Genomic DNA, 27,815 nt, shown 5'->3' with positions numbered 1-27,815 from the left:
ATCAATTAAATTATTATTCCATACTATAGTGCCAGTGAAATGTCACTAAGCCTTAATCAAATCATCCGGCATTTGGGTCACTGGATATCAAAACAGATCATTGATTCCTATCAAAATGAAGGACAACCAACGCGTATCAGTTATTTGTATACCTTGGATTAGCGCATCCAATGGTGGTCTCGCTATCTTCTCTGTACTCATAACACAAGGAAGCACTAGATACACATGCGCCACACAAATCTCATATGATTTGTGTGAGGGCCGAGATACTGCTCAGGTGTCCAAACTGAAGTAGGTGGTTTTCTTAGGGGACCACACCCGGAGCCTTTGACCTAAAGATCTGATCCACAAGGCAGTGGAGCACCGTGAGGAGATGCATTCCCATGATAGCCGGTGACCAACGATTGGTCCATACGTCATGGGTTCCCTCAGGATACTGGAGCCTATGTACACCATTTTCTCTGTAGTCATTCTTATCAATATGTTAAATTGTTTTATACTGATATATATATAAACCATTCCACTGATTCATGAATAAAAAAGGAAATCTAATAAAGTTGATCATTTGGGTACTATTTTATTACTTTCATAATTCATAATAATTATCAATAAATAATTAATTATATTATTTTATGATATTTTTTCAAAGTTTAATTGCTACATAAAGGTAATGGAATTTTTTGGGTTATTATTAATAGATGACATGGCTCGGAATCGATCACAATGGCGTAGGTGTATACACTCTTTATCTTCCCTTAAACCTTGAGACTAAAATTGCTTCATATCTCTCTTCCTTCTTGTACTATATCCTTATATACAACCTTTCTTTATATACTACCACCACTAAATTAATTACTTCTATGAATCCGGTGTTCATCTTGTTGTGCTAGCGAGTTATGGCAACTTGGACCGATGCATATATGTGCCTGGTCCTACGTTGTAGCTGACTGACTGACTGAGATAGATAAATTTAAATGAAAGAAAAATTAATTCATTACTTAATGATTGAATTAATGAGTCAATTAAAGTTAGATCAACTAGGAAGTACTGAACGGCTGTTTCGTCCTAATATGAGACTCCTCAGTAGTGCGTGTGCGCGATCCCATAATCAAGATTCGAACTCAGGACCTCCGGTCTCGCGAGCGAACGCCTAATCTGTAGACCAGTGAGTAGGTATCTAATGGTGTTATTGTTTAAATTCAACCAATCTACGATATTACGCGACTGTTCACTATTGTCTTTAGCCAGTAACTACGTCCCAACATACATAGTTTATCAAATATTACATGAATACAATAAAATACATCCATGAATTAAATGATTCAGTAAAAAATATGATTATAGTTATATTACAGAATGTTAATAATTGATAGTTAGTTGAAATTGACAAATCTCAATCATTTGATACAATCATATTTTTATGAATAATGTTCGTGAACATTTAATTATAACCGGGGGAAAACAGATACGTCTGACTAAGAGATTCCCAATAATAATTTTTAAGTAGAGCTAAAAACTAAGATATGTAAATAACAATAATAAATGCAAATTATTGAGATGATCAATTCATATAACTGTTATGTGTTGTACAGTCTGTTGGTCTAACAGTCAAGTCTTTACCACTAGACCTGAGGGTTCATGGGTTTGATATCTGAAAAGGTCGTGAGTGTACAAGTCTAAAGAGTTACATACCATGAGGAGTCGGATATTCAGTGCTTCGTTTTTTATTAATAATATCCTAACTAATATCAATGTTTTCGCTGATATCACGTATAAAATAACCGCTTACCTACTGTATTTCCAATGAACATTAAACATAAATTCATTTAGTATTGTTTGTTTGAATCTTCCCATTGATGTTTTTAGGACTGCAACTGGTAAGTCTTTAATTGGCATATGTGCATACTGTGCGTATCGCCTCGATATTCCCTTAATTCACAAACATCATGAGCACAGATGGATAGTGGTTAGCAGTGGAATCCAGGACGCGCGCCACTTCGTCCTATCTGAGACTCGTCAGCTACATGTACCTGCATCACAGTGTTGATGTTCACTCTGGGACTCGAACGCAGTACCGTTCACTTCAAACGCCATCGCGTTATCCACTCGGCCACTGAGTCCTGATAGCCACTTGCTTGTGCAATGGGGTGAAGTTTAAATTCAACTTGGTATTCCCATTCATGGTTTTACGACTGCAACTGGTCAGTCTCTAATTGGCATATGTGCATACTGTGCATATTGCCTCGATATAGCCTTAATTCACAAGCATTGTAAGCAAAAATGGATAAAGATAAATAACGTGCGAACTGGATTCCACTGCTAGTCATTATCCATCTTTGTTTAACATTAAACATATCTTCATGAATTCGAATCAATCGTTTGCATAACCAAATGTAGTTATACATTAATCATGTTAAAAAAACCTAATTGTTTCTATGAAGTTTAGTACATGATAATATAAACTTTTTTTAAATTTTGACCATTTTCTTTAGTCTAACAACATAATTAAAACTTGTAAATACTTCCCATTTATCATTGATGTTTGTTTTATACATCGAAAGTAGAATGATAAAATAGTTATTTGATTAGAATATATATCTTATTCTTCCTTTGAATTACTTCTATCTTTATCAATATATTAGTATACAGTTTATAAATGAGAGGGGGGAAAAACAAACAAACAAACTATTATATAATCAAAAACAGATCATACTAATATTGTTTTTTTTTGTAAACATTCCAATGAATTTAGAAGAACTTTGGTCTAAGTTTCATGGAATAATTTCATAAATATTTGGTCGACGAATTGATATAAAACATTAACCATATAGACTTTCGGTAATCCTAATACCTGATTATATATTTCTTTAAAAAAAACAATGGATTAGATTACTTGGGCTGAAATTTTATAAATTACATTTTTCTTCTATATAAGAACTTTCATCTAAATGAGAGTGAATAGTTTCATAGTATTTGGGTGCCGAGTTGATCTAAGACATTACTTACTTATTTACGCTTGTCACCCCTTCGTAGAGGAGCATAGGCCGCTCACCAGCATTCTCCATTCAACTCTGTCCTGGGAAATTCTTTCCAGTTCTTTCCAGTTGTTATTCATTTTTTTTCATATCTACATCTATTTCTCGGCATGACATGATATAGGAATTATATATTTGTAAAATCTCAGTGAATGAATTTGAAGTTAATCCAACTTGTCTGTAGATCAACGACGTCTCATATGAAGAAGTGATTACATCGATCTGTCAGTTGGATCAATTCATCTTTTTTTTCAACTCAGAGATTACCAGTGAAAAGCTACAATCCGAAACATTGGATTTACTCCAAATTCAATCGCTAAGATTTTACAAACATATTATTATTCCTATATAATATTATACATTCTTCATCCTCCTAAATATTCCAATGAATTTTTATAACATTTCATTATTTTTAATTTTTTTGTTGTTTTTTTGGTTTCTTTTGTAAATTAGTTACTAGGTAGTAACAATTTAGATAAAACTATTGATTTTTTGTGGCGTACATAGGTCAAATAAAGTTATATATCTGGAGAGTACACGTCTGAAGAGTTTCACATCATGAGGAGTCGGTTATCCAGCGCTTCATTTTTTTAATCATATACTAACTAATATCAATGCTTTGCTGATATCACGCATAAAATAACCGCTTACCTACTGTTTATTCGATTCACATTACAAACATATTTTCATGAATTCGAATCAATCGTTTGCATAACCAAACGTAGTTATACATTAGTCACGTCAAAGAAACTTATATTTATTATCCAGACGAAATTTATTTGTTTAAACACATAAATATTGCTACAAAGGGGCACCAGATATATATGCGCCACACAAATCTCATTTGAGTTCTGTGAGGGCTATGATACTGCCCAGGGGCCCAAACCGAAAAAAAGTGGTTTTCTTAGGGGGTCACACCAGGAGTCTTTGATCTAAAGATCTGATACATTCAGTGGAGATGCAGTCCCATGGTAGCCGGTGACCAACGATTGATTCAAACGCCATTTGTTCCCTCAAGATACTGGAGCCCATGTGTACCATTGGTTTGGAATCAGGGTTTTCCAACTCTCCTAGGTGAACCCTCTGTGTCCACCAACCCGTTTAAAGTACCAGACACTCGCTTTTCATCCTCTCAATTTCGTAAAGAACACCCCTGCCTCGAGAAGGCAGTGAGTAGGACTTTCCAGGCAGACGCTATATACGCGTGGTCATGTGAGAACATTTCGAGAGGAAGAGCGAACTCTTCCCACTCTCAGCAATACCAGGGCGTTTGGGGGCATTTATTATCCACCAGATGATATACAATATAATGTATACAATATAATAAATAAATAATAATTACATTTATAAAACATAACAAATATTCCCCCTGTAGATAGAAACTACAAAAATTAGTTTTTTTTTAATTTTTTTACTTTTTGTTTTCGTTGTTGCTATGATAACCTCCAATGTACAAATGTAGCAAAATATTGTAATTTAATAAGTAATATGTATATATCAGTAGTTAATTAATAATTCATATAGGGATTATCATTTGTATGATCATAATTGGAAACTTGCATTATTAAATATTTGGATATTTATTATGATTCAATGAAAATATGGATCATTGAAATGTTAATGGAATACTTAGATGTATGCATGATAAGTATGATAAAACAAAAATGCAGAGTACAATTATGTACCCATTCATGATAAGAGTTATTTTTTATCAATATTTACTGTAGATACATTGAATCTAAGGGGTTAAAACTAATTCAGGACATTTTATAATCCATCACTTAAAAAGATTTTATTTTTCATAGTTGGAATCATGAGTCAATTGAAGCTAGACCACTATTGAAAACCTGGAAGCACTCGACGGCCGTTTCGTCCTATTATGGAACTCCTCAGCAGTACGTATCCACGATTCCGCCTTGCGAGCGAGATTCGAGCCCAGGACCTACCAGTCTCGCTCCAGAGCACTTAACCGATAGACCACTGAGCCGGCATCCAACAGTGTTAATGTCTAACTTCAACCAATCCACGAAATTTGAGCAACTGTTCACCAATTTTATTCAGTGAGTTGTTATCTCACGACTCCGGTTAAGTGTTCTGGTGCGAGACTGGTGGGTCCTGGGTTCGAATCTCGTGAGGCGGGATCGTGGATGCGCACTGCTGAGGAGTCCCGTTGTGGGACGAAACGACCGTCCAGTGCTTCCAGGTTTTCCATGGTGGTCTAGCTTCAATTGACTCATGATTTCAACTATGAAAATATTGAAATCTCCACAAAACCCCTTCAGTTTTCATTTTATTATTATGTTCAATTTTTAATCTAACAATTATTTTCAATATGAGGATTTATGGAGATTGTAGTATTTTCCCAATTGAATTAATGGGTCCATCTAAGCTAAACTACTATTAAAAGCCTGAAAGCGTTGGAGTAACGTTTCGTCCTAGAATGAGACTTCTGTGAAGTGTATATCAACAATCATGCATACGAGATTTTAAAAATGTAAATTTTATGGTATAAAGCTTATAAATCTTCTAATTGAAAGCTAGATTTGGTTCCTAAGCTCTTCTAGTAAACCTCACACTGAATCTACACAGTGACATGAACACGAGAGAAAAGGCGCAAAATATGGAAGAAACGCTTTACTTCAAATATTCGTTTCTGTACAGAAAATCTAGGGTTTTTATAACATTTTAGATATCCTTAGGTTTCCAGAAAATTCTGCAACGCTACTAAGGATAGTAGCAGTATAGGTAATCACCCAATCAGAAATTCGATATGTGACTTTTCACTTTCTAGAGGTTTCTGGCAAACCTTCTGGTGAATATTGGTTGGATAAAATACTTTTTCGCTTTTTTGCCCCTTTTTAGCTTTTTTCGAGGAGTTTTCTGGATCTCCCTAACAGAATCAAAATTGGATTGATTTATTTCTTATGATTTAACTAATAATTTAGAAACAAATCTTAATTATTGAAAAATGGATAATAGATACATTGTTCAAATTTCTTTTAAATATTTTTAGTGAAAAAGATTTATTTACGATAAATAGCAATCAATCTAGAAAAGAAATAAATACATCATTATATGTGAGCAAAGATGGATAGTGGCTTGCAGTGGGATCCAGGACGCACGTTTCGTCCTATCAGGCTATTAGGACTCAGTAGCTGGCGTTCGAAGCGAAAGGTACTGGGTTCGAGTCCCAGAGTAAATATCAAGTCTGAGATGCAAGTACATCTAGCTGACGAGTCGAAAACAGGACGATGTGGCACGCGTCCTAGATACCACTGATAGACACTATCCATCTTTGCTTACAATGCTTGAGAATTAAGGCTATATCGAAGCAATACGTACAGTATGCACATATGCCAATAATTATTTCTTTTAATAAAATGTACTTTTACATACTCATACTAAAGTTCAGATATGTAATTCATCAAGAATGTAAGTCCCTTACTGATTCACTGAAGAAATATCTGATTGTTACAATTAATATAGCTACCTCAGCGTTCAGTTGAAAGTGATGTTACACAAGCTATTAGTGATTGATTTGAGATAGGTTTTATACTTTGTATTTGAAGTTATATGAAAGATAGTAAGTTAATTGAATCAAACATTGTTACATGGTTATAAACTACTGAAAAAATAGTTTATTACTAACTGAATATTTACTACAATACGTTACAGTGTAGAAATAATTTACATAAAGGAATTTACATGTTTATGTAAATGCTTCTGCATGGGTAAGCCTCTCTATATGCAGATGATCATGAAGTAGTGTATTGATATTCTGTTTATAAGCTGAATAATATGCAAAATTGCGTCGGTATAGAGGTCAACAAGGTAGCCTAATGGTGTTCAAAATAGCAGTTGGCGCTCAAAACGGCTCAACAAAAATCTTACCATAAATGGTAAGGTGTTATTCAAGTTACACACAACAGTGCACTTAGGACTTAGGTACTGCTACAACTTGTACTCCACAGAACAGGTCTCGAAACAGACCTCTTAGTTCTAACGTCTTATGAGTTGCATAACTCGTAACCTCTATAACAAAGAGTCACCTATTTTAATGCACAAAGTATGTGTTCGACAACTCCTAGAATACTGCACGTTTATTCTTAGTAGTGCTGGCACAAAGGACAACTTAAGGTTGGAATACTTACAGAGACAATTTACACTTTAAATTCTTGGAACTGTTTATATCTTAAATTATAAGTTCAGAAGAAATAAACTTGAACTAGACCCTTTATGAAAGACGATATTCAAACTAAATTTAGTGGTTTTCTTCGAAATACTTAATAAAATATCATTTACATCCAATGAATTCATTCAGTATGCACAAACTTCTAATTACAGTATCCGTAACTCTTTGTCATTAGTGATACAGCAACATTCTAAATCTTCTCTCCATATGAATTACTTTACCAGTAAATAACCTAGACTCTGGAATAATTTACCACAATTTGTCCATGGGATAAAATCACTCTTATCCTTTGCTCGCTGCATCGATGCTTACTTCTCCTCTGAATGTGTTTTAAATTTTCTTACATTTATTAGAATTTCTTATTCCACAAGTGAGACTATAGGAACTTTATAACTTCAGTCATATTTTTATTACTGAACCAACTAAATAAACTTCCTACCTGTTGTTACCTTACATTTTTTCACCGACCCTGGTAACTTATAATAATTTGAATAATATCTAACACAAACACTATATCATAAAATAATCTGACACATATATTATGGTTGAGCTTACTGAACTATCGTATTAATTATTGCTTTTGTCGTCCCGTGCTTTCTGTTTTGATCTTATTTTCTCTAGTTGTAGATGGTTATAATCAATTCATTTTGGCGCAGGAAATAACCTTGAATACATCGTTCATCCATTAACAGGACGTCTACTTAAAAACTATTAAAAGATCGCTAGTGATCCCTTTTATTGGCGTAATATACGTTAAAAATGTGCTGCCCAAATAACTTCTGAACTAGAGCACCTCAAACAATGGTGAAAATTTAAACAGTATATCTTAAGTATAAAACAAAATCTGATCATTTATGAAGAAATAACTGTTAGATTATTGATTATCCAGTGTAACAACAAATAGGATCTCTGTATGTGACAATTTGTCTTTATCTCGTTGTTGATTTTACAAATGAAACCGATACAAATTGCATAGGCTAATGAATATCTGGATATCAGTAGCTCAATGGATTAGTGTATTAGTGTTTATGGTGAAAGGTAGTGGATTTAAGTTTAAATATGAATAGGTTCAGTTGATGAGTCCTAAATAAGACGAAACCCATTTATTAAACTTCACTACTATTAACTTAATAAAAACAGGATGATTTACTTTTTGATTATTTACATGAATAACAGAATGATCATAAATAATTATTTATTAGACACTTTAATTAAATGATGTAACAGGTGTTGTTATTCTTATACAAAGTCTAGATATTTCCTCAATGAATATAGAAGTTAAAAGTACCAGAATTACCTGTTGTCATCCAAATGAGAATATTCTAGAAATTTCATTTGCTTGTTTTTACAAAAACATCACTATATTCATGTTGATTGAACTAATTATAGTTCATAAAATATGAAAATATTATGATAAGAGACTAACCAGTTGCAGTCCTAAAACATCAATGGGAAGATTCAAACAAACAATACTAAGTGAATTTAAACTTCACCCGATTGCACAAGCAAGTGGTTATCAGGACTCAGTAACTAAGTGGATAACGCGATGGCGTTTGAAGTGAACGGTACTGCGTTCGAGTCCCATAGTAAATATCAACTCTAAGATGCAGGTACATCAAGCTGACGAGTCCCAAATAGGACGGAGTGCCGCGCGTCGTGGATTCCACTGTTACCCACTATCCAAATTTGTTTACCCATGCTTGTAAATCTAGGCTATATCGAGGCAATACGCAGAGTGTGCATATATGCCAATTAGAGACTGACCAGTTGCAGTCCTAGAAACATCAATGGGAAGGCTCAAACAAACAATACCAAGTTGAATTTATTATGATTATTATTCTTATGAAATAGATCAGTCAGTCAGCTACAGCGTTGGGACCAGGCACATATATATATCGGTTCACGTTGTCATACCTCATTAGTACAACACAATGAACACCGAATTCATAGAAGTACTTAATCTAGTGGTGGTAATATATAAAAGAAAGGTTGTATATAAGGATATAGTACAAGAAGAAAGGCAGATATGAAACAGTCTTAATGAAACAGATGACTACATTTTACTATTTTGAAACTTATTCTTCACATTATCTTTATTATCAAGATATAAACAGATTATGAATTTTTTATGAACTGTGAAGTAACACTTAATTATGTAAAAGAGAAGAAAATAGTTTTTTCTTCAATTTTAGGTTCTTTACCCTCTATTTGTACTTTTTACATAATTTTAGTATATTAAACAAAAGTGAACATGAGATGTTCGAAGATATTTTTGAAACTTTTGATATTTCATTATAAAATTTATCAAGTTTTTATCAACACATGATATAATGTAAGACTATCCATCAGTAGACATCTACGATCATGCGCATAGGATTTGAACCCACAATCTTCGATTTCCCCTGTAATCATCGAATCTCTTGACTACTGTGCCTGCATCCAACAGTGTTAATGGTTAACTCCAAGCAACCCAAGATTTTGTGCGATCATCTTCCATTGTTTTCAGTGGCTAACTGCCTCACACCGAAGACAATATGAGGTAGTCTCGCGACATTGTGGACTGGTTGAAATTACACATGAACACTTTTGGATGCCGGCTCAGTAGTCAAGAGGTTGGGTATTCACGCACGAGACCGAAGATACTGTATTTGAATCCTGCATAATGGTATCGTAAACGCACACTGTTGGGGAGTTCGATACTAAGACGAAATGGCCTTCTATTGCTTCCAGGTTCACCATGGTTGTCTAAATTAGATCATTTCATGATGGGATCATTTCAAGAAAATGGGAAGTGGAATAAGCAGGAGACTCTAAACGGTTAGTTAAATGAAGGGCAATAAAACGTAAGATAAATCATCCAATCAATGATTACACTACGGTTCATTGATGAAATTATAAGGATATGAATTGTTGAGTAAATTTATAAAACTTTCGTTCCTACCGATAGTTACTGCCATCACTTCATTGAAAGTTGATATATATAGAACAGTGAATTATTTTAAAAAATCTATTTAAATTAGTACATTAGTCTAGAAACAACAACACATATAAGAAAAAACTGACCACAATAGTCTTTTTTCGTTTTTTTTTTACCTTTTTTCTAGTTAGAAATGATTAGATAAACTGTGTAACTGTGTTGTGAACCAACAATATACACCTTGTATAACTTGAATGTGACGTCTATCATTCCAAAACACGTATGGAGTGGTCTCCATCCCACCTCATACCTTTAAAAAACACTAACTGCTCAAGATAACTCTATGATTACATGATTTATGACTATTATGGTGTGCATCCTTTTAAATAACTTCATACTTTAAAGTGACATCATCTCTGATTAATCATTTTGCATCCATCTTGCGCATCACATTATAAACAACTCTATCGCAAATAATTAATCAAGACAATTTATGAATCACGCCTTTTCAAGTAAAGTATTTTTGAGGGATGCTGACACTTGTTTTTTTTTTGTTTTAACCAAATAATGTATGTAAATTGGTGTTCATATGGTGTATGCTACTTATATTGACAGGTATAAGTAGTATATGACGCCAATCAGAAATGAAATGCTTAGCATCAAAAGAATGAGAAGATTGAATCAAAGAGAACAGTAATATAAACAAAAGAATGATTGTAATGACAACAGGAATGAAGGGACGATGACGTTTGTAAGAGACAATTGATGAAAGATGTGCAAATAATGTAATTAATTTATGGTTTTCATATTTTACGAAGACACTGTGATTTAACAATAATCATCATTATCATTAAATAATGATGAATATATTTAATCAAACTATTAAATATTCTAACTCGGCCTGTAGCTCTTCTAGAGTTACTGACGGTTTCAAGCCCGGGGAAAAGGAGGAGGGTTTGGCATGGGGGTTAGAGACCCCATCCCGTAGAAAAACTAACTCGCTAAGCAAACGCTAACCAGAAAAAAAAACAATTCAAACCATTTCAACTAAATATTATGTTTTTCATTCAATCTATAAGTGAATGTACGTGTGAAGAAAACAAAATTAAAAATATAAATAATTGAAGCGATATGATTTATGGAGGTATTCTGTCACTCAAACAGTTTATTTATTTATTTGATATGATCCATAAACAATGTGGGTGTGGGTGTAGATTTGCTTCAATATTATATATATATGATTGAAAAATAAAAATTGTTTACATTTTAGATTAAATCTATGATAATTAAAATCAAAAAAAAAAGAAAATGTATCCATAACAAAATTTAAAAATTTAAGAAAATAAAAAAGAGGCAACAACCTGATGATTTACTATTATTTTGGTTTAACTTAATCGATAAATGAAAGGTATAGGACCTTGGAGCAGTGCTCATTCACGATCATGCACACAGGACTCGAGCCTGGGACCATCGATCTCGCGTGCGAACACTTAACCTCCAGATTATTTAGCCGGCACCCACTTATGTTAATGTCTGACTTCAACCAGCTGCCAATATTGCGCGACCATCTTTTGTCTTCGGTGTGTAACTACCCCTCACCCGGATCCCGCCGTGCAGGATTGTGGATGCGCACTGCTTTGAAGTACCATATTAGAATGAAACGGCTATTCAGTGTCTCCAAGTTTTTAATAATGGTCTAACATTGATCGATTCATGATCTCAATCAAAACACAACAATCTACATCACACTATACTGAAAATAAAAAGTAATTTAGATTTCATAACTTCCTTACAGAATTCCAAAATTGTGATTAAAATATTTGAACAGATTAACAGCTAATGTTCAAATTAACTATCAATGATTTTTATAGAGTTGAGATCATGAGTCAGTTGAAGCTAGACTACCATGGAAAACCTGGAAGCAGTGGACGGCCGTTTCATCCTATTATGGGACTCCTCAGTAGTGCGCATCCACGATCCCGCCTTGCGAGCGAGATTCCAACCCAGGACCTACCAGTCTCGCTCCAGAGCACTTAACCGATAGACCACTGAGCCGGCCGGTATCCAACGATGTTAATGTCTAACTTCAACCAATCCACGAAATTGAGCAACCATTCACCAATATCAATGATTTCATTGATTGATGCGACATCCTAGTTCGTATTGCCTACACTAAATTTGTTTTAATTATTCATAATTCAATTTTGTATTAATTTGTTGTCATATAGACAACATATACAAAGTTATTTATGTACTTCCTAAGTTTCCAATGAAAGTCAATTATTTCTTTTAAAACATATTAATTCAATTAAAAAGAGACTATCCAGCCTACTTATTGGTTGTTTTCTATATTTTTGTATTTATCTTATTTAAAACTTTAAAGATGGATAGATCAAATGGAATTAAGAAATTCTTTATAATTTATCGTATACATGAAACCTAGACTTCCACTTTTTTCTGTATTGGTTCATCTATATAAACAACTAACCAACACTAGTCGTTTTGATCAGTATTTAGTAGCTTTGTAGAGAGAGCTAGATTTTATAGTTTTTATCACAAACTGACCTTAGCTAAACGATCATTTAAAACTAGGAAACACTACCCGGGCACCAAAAAGCTCACGGAGGATTCAACCCATAAATTTCATGTCTCGCGGTAGGTTTTTAAACTTAAGGCCATCAAGTTGATATATTTTAGAACATATTTTAAACTTCAACCAACTCTTCATGATGTACAATCATCTTCCAATCCAATTAGTAGATAACTTGATCATACCTGGCATGGTTGAACTTCACCAGTCAGGGTTCCTAACTGAAGCTCCAAACATTATCTCATGAAATCAATCCGTTTTAACCTTGCAATTCTTACTACTATATATACAATTTACTGAAATAATCGAATCTTAACTATTTTCAACAGATAACTAATAATCCTTATTTTCATAGTTGAAATCATGAGTCAATTGAAGCTAGACTACCAAGGAAAACCTGGAAGCACTAGACGGCCGTTTCGTCCTATTACGGGACTCCTCAACAATGCGCATCCACGATCCCACCTCGCGAGCGAGATTCGAACCCAGGACCTACCAGTGGTCTATCGGTTAAGTGTTCTGGCGCAAAATGAAAAGGTAAAGTAGTAAATTTTCAACCCTTAACAGTAAAATAGAAATTGTATAATCCATATGATTTACATACCTGAACATGATATAATGTTTAATATAACAAGTAATAAGTAAAAAAATTTTTCTATATTTTTCTATACTCAGCAATATCACAGTTGGAGATATATATACGGGTAAAAAACGTCATAGTAATCAGTAGATGTCGATATTTAGTAAAACAATATGGCGACAATTTAAATAACTAGACAATATTGATTTAGTGGTTAGTATGAACTAATGATAGAAAGAAATGTTGGTTACGATTTTTTAGGATTTCAAAAATAACAGAAGTAATGGTTCTTTTCTTTTAGGATATTAAAACTATTTTACGTCATTTTTAAGATAGATCCTGAAATAGTTATATATATACATATCACCTGGAGGCATCTTAGAGGTTGACATAAATAGGCACATATCCACATTGTTAGACTTTTCGCCAGCACAGCAAGATATGTCAATAATCAACAAAGATTTAACAGAATTTAAGCTTCACGTAACTCTCCCTAGTTTTCTTATTGTTTTAACTGTTTCCTTAATTGACTCCTCTTTTATTTGACATTGTAAGTTATAAACTGTGTTTCAAAATATAATTTGTAACCATTAATAGTTCAATCGTGTGTCGAATTTGGCAGCACACTTCACTTAATAAGGAACTGGAAGCCTTTGATACAGATACATGCTATGTCTTTGGAACATACCTATAAGACTACTTGTCGTCACTCACCTTATCACAATCAGACAGATTGAAGTCATTTAGTTAAAACCACAATGTGTGTGCAGTTTATTACTCAGTCAAATGAAATAAAAAAATACCAATCACCGAGCATAAATAATTAAATCTTATATTTAAGTTTGATAAAGGGAGAACTAGATCTTGAATAATTATGGCTTCATACCTTTACTTCAAACTATTGATTATTTTAAACCCATCTCTATTCATCTGATATATCAAACAACAATTAAATGTGATTGTTAGGTCTTATGTCCACTCATCTACCACTTTGTATAATTAGAAAGTTATATAAATTAAAGTAGTTGACAAATTTTAATTTAACTCGTTTAACAAGAGTACAGTTTTATGCATTTGACTTTAAGCTATGTACCTTTTTTCAAATCTAACGAAAATACTGTTATGAATAAGAACATAAGCGCGGAAAACCAAATATACCTTAATTCAACATTACAGAATAACTTAGTAAATACTTCGTTTGCTAAATATCCATCAATTGTCTCAGACTTTGTTGTTCCTTCGTTTCCACACTAATCACTCTCTATTTTCGTTCTCTTCGATTTTCTCAACCTTCTGTCGCTAGGCATTCCACTTTTAATTAGTACCACATAATACTTATATCTGTCGACATTAGTAGCATACCCCACAGTACCTATTTGCTTAAACAAAGTAGTTTTTGAACGAAGTTCAAACCTATAATACAGTGGTTATTTTCGAATGTATGTAGAGACATAAAAGGAAAACCTAAATGGACATTCATATTTTTGGTTAGCTCATGTATTTTATAAAACTTATAAGCATTTTATTGAACAATATAACCGAGTTGTTGGTAGTTTTTCTAGAAAAAACTGTATAACCTCAGTTTTTCGAACTAAATATTTCATGAAAGATTAAGTATTATAGCATGTTTCTATATAAATCCAGAAAAGATATTTCGACCAAAAGTTAGATCATGAAAAAAATACAATATTGTCAATAACTTTTCACAAGCTAATGGCTATCTGGACTCAGTAGATGAGTGGATAGCGCAATATCGTTTGAAGTGAATGGTACGAGGTTCGAGTCCTGGGGTTAATATCAACTCTGTGATCCAGGTACATCAGGCTGACGAGTCCCAAATAGGATGAAACGCACGTCCTGTATTTCACTGCTAGTCATCGTCCATGTTTACTTATAATGCTTGTGAATTAAGGCAAGATGGAGGCAGTCTGAACAGGATGCACATATGCCAATAAGAGACTGATCAATTGCAGTCTTCAACACCGATGGGAAGAGTTGAATGACCAATACAAAAATAAATTATTACTGTCAATAACTGTTTCTTTCACACTTACTTACATCACATGAATATTCAATAGTTTGTTTAAGTTTATTGTCCATATATTTCTCATCAGTTGTTTCATGATCATCATAATCATTATTTTTATTGTCCAAAATTTCATTATTTTCTTTATTATCGTTGGATAAAGTTATATTACATGGATTGCTTTCAATTTGTTTTACTTTCATTGACTGTCTTTTATGAGCTAAACGTCTAGCTGATGGGGAAACACAAAAATGTTTCCAGTCTGGTTTACAACCATAACCAAATGCATTTAATGCAGCATTAAGATAAGTCGGTCCTAAAGTTGAAAATGTAAGTAAACATGTCTTTTATGAGAATAATTATGCTTATTATAAATAGTATACACTATAAAATAGTAACTACTAACTTACTTACTTATGCATGTTACTCCCAATGAAGCATGGGCCGCCAACCACCATTCTCCAATCCACTCTGTCCTCCCTCTTCCTTTCTAGTTCTACCCAATCACTGTTCATTCTTCTCATGTCTATCTCTATTTCTCGGCATAATGTGTTCTTTGGTCTTCCTCTTCTCCTTTGGCCTTCAGGATTCCATGTGAGGGCTTACCTTGAGGGTGCTTTCTTCAATGTGTGTCCTATCCACTTCCAGCTCTTCTTCCTGATTTCTTCCTCCTCTGAAATCTGGTTTGTTGTCTCCCACAGTAGAACGTTGCTGGTAGTGTCTGGCCAACGGATCCGAAGTATTTTGTGTAGACAACTGTTGATAAACACTTGTATCTTCTGGATGATGGATTTTGTAGTTCTCCACGTCTTTGCCCCATACAGTAGAACTGTCTTGATATTTGTATTGAAAATCCTGACCTTGGTGTTGGTTGACAATCGTTTTGAGTTCCAGATGTTGTTCAGTTGTAAGTATGCTGCCCTTGCTTTGCCGATCCGCACATTCACATCTGCATCTGATCCACCGTGTTCATCAATGATGCTGCCCAGATATGTAAAGGTTTCCACATCCTCCAAAGCTTCTCCGTCAAGTGTAATTCGATTGGTGCATGTTGTATTGTATCGGAGAGTCTTGCTTTTCCCTTTGTTTATATTGAGACCTACTGCTGTTGAGGCTGCTGCTACACTGGTCGTCTTCTCCTGCATTTGTTGTTGCGTTTGTGATAGAAGAGCCAGATCATTTGCGAAGTCTAAATCGTCAAGCTGCATCCTACCTGTCCACCGTATCCCATGTTTTCCTCCAGATGTTAGGATAGTAACTAACTTGATAAAATTTGAAACTCAATATAGCGGTATTCTACAGGTTTGTAGTTATTCAAATCTTGACTTATTTCCTCACATTATTTTTAATCATTTTTTTTCTGAAATTTTGAAGAAAAGGTAATCCTTCGTTGCTTAGGATACAGAAGACTATTTATAAGGCTGATGAGTGAGGCCTTGTACCTGGTTTCAATATGGCTATGAGTATACGTTTAAAATCGACAAAAAACTAATCCGTACTGTTTTATCAAATAAAAAGCATCCAGTTTACAACCAATGAGAGAATAAGGCAAAAATACATTGGAATAGATTCATATAAAGTCAAATACTAAAGCTCTACAACAATTTACCTAGCATAAACTATGGGATGTAAACACTACAAGAACTTAAAAAGCCATGACATTTCAGAAGGGGTTTTGTGGAGATTTCAGTATTTTTAAAAGTTGAAATCATGAGTCAATTGAAGCTAGACCACCATCGAAAACCTGGAAGCACTGGACGGCCGTTTCGTCCTATTATGGGACTCCTCAGCAGTGCGCATCCACGATCCCGCACTCGCGAGATTCCAACACAGGACGCAAGCGCTTAACCACTAGACCACTGAGTTGGCATCCGACGTTGTTAATATCTAACTTCAACCGATCCACGAATTTTGAGCAACCGTTCACCAATTGTCCTCAGTGAGTTGTTATCTCACAACAGACGTCGTTGAACTCCACTGGTCACTGCATCCCACTAGAACTCCAGGATATGTGTCTTGAAGTCAGTCACTAGTGAGCATATGATTATAATCCTTTCATGGTTGAATTTAAACAATTATCATTCAACTGTTTTACAGATACATATATTTCATGATACAGAAGTATGTATAGAGATCTAAGGCAACTTCGTGAAACATATAAAGTTAATTTTATCAATGGAGCTCAAATCAATTCCTCTCTTTTACTTCTTATCTTCTAAAACCCATCTCACGTTGTGTCGACATAAAATGTAACAAATGACTAACTTAAAGCCAAAACAACCATACCAGTTATGGTATACCGGTATCTATACTGTTTCTCTTCAATCTTCAAGATAATAAAAGTACAGTGTGTAAATGAAAATTCATAATGTGAATTTTTAAAACTATCAGTCACCATTGACAACATATGAATAGTAATTCTTTCATATATCGAAAATATATTTACCTGGATGATCACCAGAAGTCAAATGATCAAATTCTTTAATTTTCGGAATGTTATTCAGATTAATCTGACGATTGGTTTGTAATTGGTTATATGTTGGAAATGAAATTTCATCATTTCTATCATTGCCAACCGGTAAAGCGATACTTGCAGGACGTGACTGTGGATGCTGGTTGAAATCATTTTCATAATAACGTGAATAATACTGATTTCGGTGATGATTATGAGACAAGGAAGGAAATTGTTGTTCGATCTGTTTGATTAAAGTATAAGTAAGTTGAAAATGAAACAAATCTATGAATATATGAGTCCAACTCATTTACAAAGTTATTAGCAATCAGGATTTGTGAAAGTTGTAGTGTATATACAGTTTAAATCACGGGTCGATCTAAGCTATATCACTGATGAAAATCTGGAAGCACTGGGAAGCCACCTTATCAGAATGCAGGACTTCCCAAAAGTGCCCATACATTACCTCACAACTGCGAACCGAACCCGAGACCTGTTTAGCATGGAAACGCTTGAACTCTAGACCACTGAGCCGGTATGTCTAACTTCAATCAATCCATGGTCTTGAACAACTTATCATCAATTACCTGCGGTGGATAACCGTCTCACACACGATACAAGCTGGACTCCACTGGTTATGGCTGTCAACCAGAGATGCTTCTATTTAATACCATTCAACTTTTTGTATCTATGCAACATTATTGACGTTCACACTGCAACTCAGACCCAATACCTAAAACTTCAAGCTCCAATACACTAAACTTTTTGTGGTACCCTTTATTTTGACGCTAATTAGGTAGGATGATGATATTATAGACAGGCTCACCACATTTTCATGACCCAATATCTGACTTCATTTAGATCATGTAACGATCTTTATTGAATGATAAATGCTGCCAAACCTTGTATATAATCATCAACTTTAATTGCGTTAGTCAATGACGGAATCAAGTAAGTCACATGCGAGAATCGATTTCGAATACGTATATTTCGTACGTGGCTCTTCTATCACACAGGCAACAACAAATGCAAGATAAAACGGCCAGTGTAGCAGCAGTAGGTCTCAATATAAACAAAGGGAAAAGCAAGACTCTCCGATACAATACAACATGCACCAATCGAATTACACTTGACGGAGAAGCTTTGGAGGATGTGGAAACCTTTACATATCTGGGCAGCATCATTGATGAACACGGTGGATCAGATGCAGATGTGAATGTGCGGATCGGCAAAGCAAGGGCAGCATATTTACAACTGAACAACATCTGGAACTCAAAACGATTGTCAACCAACACCAAGGTCAGGATTTTCAATACAAATATCAAGACAGTTCTACTGTATGGGGCAAAGACGTGGAGAACTACAAAATCCATCATCCAGAAGATACAAGTGTTTATCAACAGTTGTCTACGCAAGATACTTCGGATCCGTTGGCCAGACACTACCAGCAACGTTCTACTGTGGGAGACAACAAACCAGATTTCAGAGGAGGAAGAAATCAGGAAGAAGAGCTGGAAGTGGATAGGACACACATTGAAGAAAGCACCCTCAAGGTAAGCCCTCACATGGAATCCTGAAGGCCAAAGGAGAAGAGGAAGACCAAAGAACACATTATGCCGAGAAATAGAGATAGACATGAGAAGAATGAACAGTGATTGGGTAGAACTAGAAAGGAAGAGGGAGGACAGAGTGGTTTGGCGAATGCTGGTCCAATCAATTCAAGAATGCTGTAACAAAAACAGCGTAAAACATTAACCCAAAATACATATATTGAAAATGATTACATGTGTTTATGTGTGTTTATCTATTTGAAGATAATAGATAACAATCCGAATAGAGTTAAATAATTCTTTTATCAACATTTCTTGTTATTGTAAGCAAAAATGGATAGTGGATAGCAGTGGAATCCAGGACACGCACCACTTCGTCCTATTTGGGACTCGTACAGCTGGATGTACGTGCATCTCAGAGTTTATGTTCACTCTGGGACTCGAACCCAGTACCTTTCGCTTCAAACGCTATAGCGTTATCCTTTCGGTCACTGTGTCCTAATAGCCACTTGCTTGTGCGATGGGGTTATATCGAAGCAATACGCACAGTATGCACATATGCCAATTAGAGACTGACCAGTTGCATTCCTAACACATCGATGGGAAGATTCAAACAAACAATACTAAATGAAATTTCTTGTTATTTCCTTTTCTTAATAAGTAATCGAACTACTACTAAATAATCTACCATTATTCTTGATTCCTTCAACTATATTTGATCATCGAGTTCAAAAAAATAATAAAAACATTTTTCACCACCTTTATTACTAGATAATCAATCCTATTACAATACTTGTCCATTGAAATTTCGGAATTGAAACTGGATATTCATTTCAAATTAAAATGTTAGAGATACACAAGTCAAACTTAGTAAATTGATTGAATGATTATAGAATGTTTAAAATGAACACTTTTTTTACTACATGAAATAGAAGCTAATGATGGAGTTTTGTTCTCTTGGGTTGGATGATTTGGTCGTGGAGCTCAAAGAACAAAACTCCATCTAAGCTACAAATCTTCTCCACCATCTCAGAAGCCAATGATGTGGTGTCAAACAATCATGATTGTTTTAAACTAAACAAATTACAGAGTATCAATGATTTGATGTAAACAAAATACTTTCTTGTAATAACTCGTAAGATATGGATTACATTGTTGTATCTGAAGCGTTACGAATTCACTATTTAGCGAACGAACAAAGACTTGTGACCAGAGACCGATAGCTAGCTATTCTGACGCGACCTAGCTAAGAAGTTCAAGTAGAAGCGGGGAAATTGTATTCCGGAGCAGCCAGAAGCACAGCAATCATAAGGGGAAAAAGTCAAACGTATATATACAGCAACAAATTGTCTTTGGGCATCATTATAAAATAGCACACTCAAGAAACAATGGACCAATAGCGTTTAAGATAGTTACAAATGGGAAATGTGACGTCAAGGTAAAAAGAGCGCTTTTGGCGCGAAAACAGCTAAATTCAAATTTTCAAAATAAAATTACAAAATTAAGCCATTTATCAAGTAAGTTCTGGGGTTTTGACATCCTCAACATACATAGTATAGAAAAATAAATTAAACTAACCGTTATTACCTTTAATGAATGGTTAGATTTCTTATCTTCATCTATTGTAGCTTTATTTGTATCACTTCTTATAATATTAGTATTCGATGAATATGATGGAATGATTTGAGTATTTGCTATAAAATACATAAGATATAATAAAGGTTACATTCATCAGTAAATCGTTTTTCGAGTAGTAGATTAGTGAATACTAATGACTGCCAGGCAAAACGCTGATCTAAGAAAAAATAATGTCTACATCTATATTCCGTGGAAAAGTTTCAGGAAATCAGGAAAAGAGGTAAAACTTTCAAGCAATCAGTACTTTTAATAGACTACTGAGATAAACCTAGAAAATGACTGACTAAGTTTTTCTTATTTTGATTGATTGATTATTGAACCTATTAGCAATTTAAGCATGTTTTCCGGGAGCTTCTACAACCTTTAGCTTATACGATTCATTGAATACCCTCACTTGTTGTTCACAGTTTAACCTTTAATATAAAGATCGGTCAATACTTTTTGCCTGTTGCCATCTGTTTGGCGTTCATACGTTGAAGACTTTTGGGGATTAAGAGGCAAGTGAGAATTTTGTGTCTATGGATTCGAGTACAAAACTTATCAATCCAAAGATCATTTTTTCATCGCAAACTGACCTCAGCTAGATAAAATCTAAACAAAATATGTAGCTTACACCTACCTATATGGGATTAAACCCGAGACGATATATTTAGACCACTAAGCACGGATTACATAGTTACGATTTTTAACTTTAATCAATTCGTGATATGGTTTAGTCATCATCCAATATCGTTGATACTGTATCTACCCCATTTCTTCAATAGTTGAAATGTTTTGACTTTTTAAATCAAATAAACTAGAGATGAGACAGTAGCTCGTGTCGATATTGGATATTAATGGTGCCCAAATGTGAACTGATCACACATTGAATTTGAAAACCACTGAATTTCAACACAATTACTTAACAATTTCGTGCTCCTTGTATAACATTAGGTTTCATCATAGTCAACAGTAGGCAAATGATTACCATTTCCTGTTATAGTGAGGGCTAAGAAAATTGTTGAATTTGACCTTACTTAGAACAAAGTAGCTTTTGTTAGACAAAGAATGAGAAAATGATAACGCAGGAAAGATATTTCATCCTAATATGTGGATCCTCAGCACTGCTTATCTATGGTCACATTGAGGACTGAAAGAAGTGAGCGCTTAACATCTAGTGAAACATTATGATCAGTGGAGATCATTCACATCTGATCTGAGACAAATACCACGAATAACAGTTAATAGTGGAATCTCATTCTAGAATAAATCAAGTGTTGATTTCTTTCTGCCTTTTAACAAGACAATGTAAAAGTGAACATTCCACAAAAATGTGAATCTACAGTGAAATGATGAATTCTACAATACATCTTATTTACATTGTTTCAAAACGCTTTTTTTTTAAAAAAAAAAAAGGATGTGTCTTTATAAACACACACGTCTCTAGAATAACCCGACATTTTCATTTCAACAGAATTAATTACATAATAAATTTTGATAGTGTAATAAGAAGACGAAGATTATCAGAATTATGTGATTGATATATTAGTGCAATACATTTTGAACAATCTGATCACACATTATATACTTGTTAGGAACATTTATATATGAAAAATAAAAGGTCAACTAGACTTAATCATACGAAAGTTCAAACCCCCTTTGTGTATTTAAAAACAGTTTGTTCTTACCTTAGAACTACCCTGACAATATTAGTTTATTATCCAGAGTGATTAAATGTTTTCACATTTATTTTTATTTTTATTATTATTATCCTTTTCTCCTCTTACCCCTCCCCATTTCCAGTCTATTTGACCTTTTATTTTTTTATATATAAATGTTCTTAACAAGTATATGCATGATCAGATTGTTCGAAATGTATTGCGCTAATATATCAATCACATAGTTCTGATAATCTTCGTCTTATTACATTATCGAAATTTATCAAAGGGACTAATTGCTTTAAATTACATAATATATCACTAAATACCAATACAAACTTAGATGCAGGTACATCCAGCTAACATGTCCCAAATAGGACGAAGTGGCGCACGTCCTGGATTCCACTGCTAGACACTATCCATCTTTGCTTACAATATAAACTTAGTGCTGAATTTTAAATTCACATTTAAAAAATCCTCCAATTTCAAAATTTAAATAAAACATTTTGATTTTTTGGGTTTTTCAGTGAAAAATAAAAGTACACTAATTTCAACAACAACAAAACAACAATTTTATTTAAAATCTATTAATATAAATTTATTGAATGTTTCACAAATGTTCATCTATGACGTGTATATTGAATCATGATTTCAACAACAAAGTTACTAAATTCCTTACCAGCCCCCTCCCCTTCTGATAAAATAATAATAATAAATTTATTTTCATAGTTGAAAGCATGAGTCAATTGAAGCTAGACCACCAAGGAAAACCTGGAAGCACTGAACGACTAATTCGTCCCATTGTGGGACTCCTCAACAATGCGCATTCACGATCCCGCTTCGCGAGATTCCAACCCAGAACCTACAAGTTTCGCGCTAGAGCACTTAATCGGTAGACCACTGAGCCGGCATCCAAAGATGTTAATGTCTAACTCCAACCAATCCACGAAAGTGAGCAACCGTTCATCAATTGTCTTCAGTGGGTTCCTATCTCACAACAGCCGTGGTTGAATTCCACTGGTCAATGCTTCTCACTAGAACTCCAGGAAATATCTCTTGAAGTCAGTCACTAATGAGCATCTGATTATTATTATCAGAAGGGGGTTTTGTGGAGATAAAAACTTTCGTCTAAATTAAAGCTAATAGTTTAACAGTATTTGTGCGCCGAGTTGATGTAAGACATTAAATAAGAAGAATATATTTGCAAAACTCAGCGAATAAATTTGAAGTAAATCCTTGAAAAAGCTTGGACCAGATTGCTAAGCGAAACATTGGATTTACTTAAAATTCATTCGTTGAGATTGTACAAATACATATTCTTCTTATTTAATGTCTATCATTCATATTATGTTCTACTGTATGGGGCGGAGATGTGGAAAACTACGAAAGTCATCATCCAGAAGATACAGGTGTTTATTAACAGTTGTCTACGCAAAATACTTTGGATCCGTTGGCCAGACACTATCAGCAACAACCTACTATGGGACAGAACAAACCAGATTTTAGTGGAGGAAGAAATCAGGAAGAAGCGCTAGAAGTGGATAGGACACACATTGAGGAAATCACCCAACTGCATCACAAGACAAGCCCTCACATGGAATCCTGAAGGTCAATGGAGAAAAGGAAGACCAAAGAACACATTGTGCCGAGAAATGGAGACAGACATGCGAAGAATGAACAAAAACTGGATGGAATAAGAAAGGAAGGGCCAAGACAGAGTGGATTGGAGAATGCTAGTCGACGGACTATGCTTCATTGGCGTAAGTAACTAAGTAAGTAAATCATATTATACATTTTTCTTTATTATACTTTAATTTGATACATACATAGCAATGAATTGACAAGAGCAATGAATCAAACTTCTTTCATAATATACATTACATATTTTTAACTGTATTAATAATTAAAAGATTTTCTCTTCTTTTTTTATTTATTAAGAAATCAACTTATTGATATAGTGTAGATCTATCCAAAAATTAGATTTCTTTTAATTAGTTAATCTAAATTGAAAAATAAATTTTTTTTGGGGGGGGGGGAATAAACTATCTTTACAAATGTAACTTATAAATGTACTGGATTACTCTAATCTAGATTCAGGAAATTTTTCGAGAAAAAAAATATTTTTTTTATTCTTTTTATTTAATTATTATTTTTTTTTTGGTTGATAGTAATCATAATTGTATAAAAGTGAAATGGCGAATTTAGTCCAAACCAATAAATAAATAAATAAATAAATACAATCCAATAAACTGACCATATATACCAATAATGATTGAAAAGGAACAATAAAAAAGCAAACATTTTTTTTAATGCACTACATAGTTGTTAGGTACTTGACCTTGGATAAAGAAAGTTAAAAGTTTTTGGGAAGTAATATATAGAAGTACAAATATAATTTGAAATCTTAATGAATGAGTTAAATTGGTAATTGGTAGATGAATCAGTATAATGATGAGTTGTATTATAAAGAGAGACTAAAATTTTAGATCTTACAGGAACCTAGATGTGCTTTCAAATTCTTTGTTTCTTGAGAGCATACAATTCAATGTAGTTGATGAATGGTGAAATAATCGAAAATAATCGAATCTCGCGGGTGCGGGATCGTGGATGCGCACTGCTGAGGAGTCCCATAATAGGACGAAACGGCCGTCCAGTGTTTCCAGGTTTTCCATGGTGGTGTAGCTTCAATTGACTCACGCTTTTAAACTATTTCTGTCTAATCAATTATTTTAATCAGATTCAGAATACTAATAGCAAATGAATATAGTAATTTTTACCGTTTATACTAATGCTACACATTTGTAGTCGTAAATACACAAAACGTTTTCTTTCTGTAGTAGTTCAATAGTTTAAATAACTTATCCCATTAATTTAGTGTAAAGATGTCTTTGATGACATTCCATGTTTGTCGCATAATAACTTTAGACAAACTGATTCGTTTTACCACGTAATTTATCCACATATACTGACTAACCAAGATGTGTTTGCTCCTGAAGAGTTCCACAATAAGAAGAAACACGTGTACGCTTTTCCGTATTTTTAAATAATTCTCTAAAAGAGATCAATATGCAGCAAATACAACTTTTCACTGGTTCCTCAATATCATGGATTGATTGAAGTTGGACATTAACACTGTTGGATGCCGACTCAGTGGTCTAGAATTTAAGCATTGGCGCGCGAGATAGAAGGTCTTGAGTTTGAAACCACATGCGAGGTCACGGATGCGCAGTGTTGAAAAGTCTCAAACTAGGACGAAATAACCGTCCAGTGCTTCCAAATTCCTATTAGTGGTCTGGTCTCCACAACCCTATACTGATTACTACGGTTGCGTATTTTTCATTTTTATTTTTGTTCTTATACTTGCGCAGTTAATTCAGTTAATAATTTTTCCATTTTACTTTGAAGATTATATGCACAAATACTGTTAACTGACCCTTAATTTTCATGGTTGAAAGCGTGAGTCAATTGAAGCTAGATCACCAGGGAAAACTTGGAAGCACTGGAAGGCCGTTTCGTTCTATTGTGGGACTCCTCAGCAGTGCTTATCCATGACCTCACCTCGCGAGATTCCAACCCACGACCTATCAGTCTTGAGCGCGAGCAGTTAACCTCTAGACCACTGAGCCGGCATCCGATGGTGTTTATGTCTAACTACAATCAGTCCACGAAATTGAGCAACCGTTCACCAGTTGTCTTCAGTGAGTTGATATCTCACAACAGACGTGATTTGAACTCTACTGGTCACGGCTTCTCACTAGAACTCCAGGAAATACCTCATGGAGTCAGTCACTAGTGAGCACATGATCATTATCAGAAGGGGTTTTGTGGAGATTTAGCTAGCTTCAATTGACTCACGCTTTCAACTATGAAAATACTGGATCTGCACAAAACCCCTTCTGACCCATAATTGTTTGTTGGATATCAATTTTATGTTGACTCCTTCTATCTCTATTAATATATAAATATACTACAATGATTGGAAAAATCACATTTCTGACATTCTATGATTTACCATGGGTCACTTTTTTTCATTTTCTGGATAAGCTCCTTCTAATCAGTCGTGAAACATCAGAAATTCAGTTTTCTACCGACTGAATATTACAAACATTTTTATAACTTTTTCAATTGAGAACTATCTGCCCATTGCTAAAAACGATTGCAGTTATCAAGTTGAACCATGATAATGACACCTACAAAATTGATTAATATTCAAATTTATAAACCTGATCCCGTTCAAGATTACACCATATATATAAACACACACAACAATGTATTTGCTTATCATTCACCACGTTACGTAATCAATGCATTAAACAAATGACAGAATTATTGATAAGCATTAAATCACAGTTTATTCAAGTAAATCAATTTCGTGGGGGGATGGAACAGGGTTTCAATGATGAAAATTTTTCTATATCAAACAAATCACTTCAAAAAAATTTAATAAACATTTCACCTGAAATGTAAATTAAGTTTCAATCATATATATGACAGAGAATGAAACCAAAACAAAACAATCATTTCGTTTGATGGTACATTTATAAAATGAAATATCTCAATGTTCTTAGTCAAAACAAAAAAACAACAACAACATTCAATTAATATTGTTTGTTTGAATCTTCCGATTGATGTTTTGAGGATTGTAACTGGTCAATCTCTAATTGGCATATATGGCCAGCTGACGAGTCCCAAATAGGACAACGAAACGCTCGTCCTGGATTCCACTGCTAGCCACTATCTATCTTTGCTTACCAAACAATTATCAGAAGGGGTTTTGTGGAGGTTCAGTATTTTTCCATAGTTGAAAGCGTGACTTGGTTCAACTTTGAATGTATAAATAATGTTAAATTTTAAGTCAGATGCGTCTTTCCCTTTCTGAAATAATATAGCATGTTATATTATTTGTCTTAAAAGTTAGGTAAAACTGATAAATCACTCATCGTTTTTACAAGCATTTCATCGACTGAGATGGTTTAGACATTTACCGCACGTGACCAACCATCTCTTAACCCGAAGTGTTATTCTGACTTCATATAGTAATAAATTATAAGAAGACTAAGACAGCCAATTTGACGGTACTACCCAACTGAATTGTCCGTTGTCGATTTTAACTGGTTAGTCAAATCCAGACCTTTCGAATCTTCTCGACGAAATTTTTCCATATAACTCTTGACAAGTTTAGTTTTCTCTTTTTTCGT

General features: G+C 34.1%; 1 protein-coding gene across 1 annotated transcript in view; it reads right to left on the bottom strand.

The window, feature by feature from the left end:
* Nucleotides 1-27,815, bottom strand: part of Smp_147800 (Lmp3-like protein) — a gene marked incomplete at both ends in the record, with an annotated part of 66,009 nt that overhangs the window by 10,222 nt on the left and 27,972 nt on the right. Inside the window, 2 exons of the mRNA XM_018796358.1 lie at nt 17,787-18,036; nt 21,556-21,560. Coding sequence (XP_018650579.1) covers nt 17,787-18,036; nt 21,556-21,560 — 255 coding nt within the window. The remainder of the gene's footprint in view (nt 1-17,786; nt 18,037-21,555; nt 21,561-27,815) is intronic.

The sequence above is a fragment of the Schistosoma mansoni genome, chromosome 2 (genome assembly GCF_000237925.1).
Source record: "Schistosoma mansoni strain Puerto Rico chromosome 2, complete genome".
Classification (NCBI taxonomy): Eukaryota; Metazoa; Platyhelminthes; class Trematoda; order Strigeidida; family Schistosomatidae; genus Schistosoma; species Schistosoma mansoni.
Note: the sequence above shows the minus strand (reverse complement) of the source record. Positions and strands in the feature narration are given on the sequence as shown.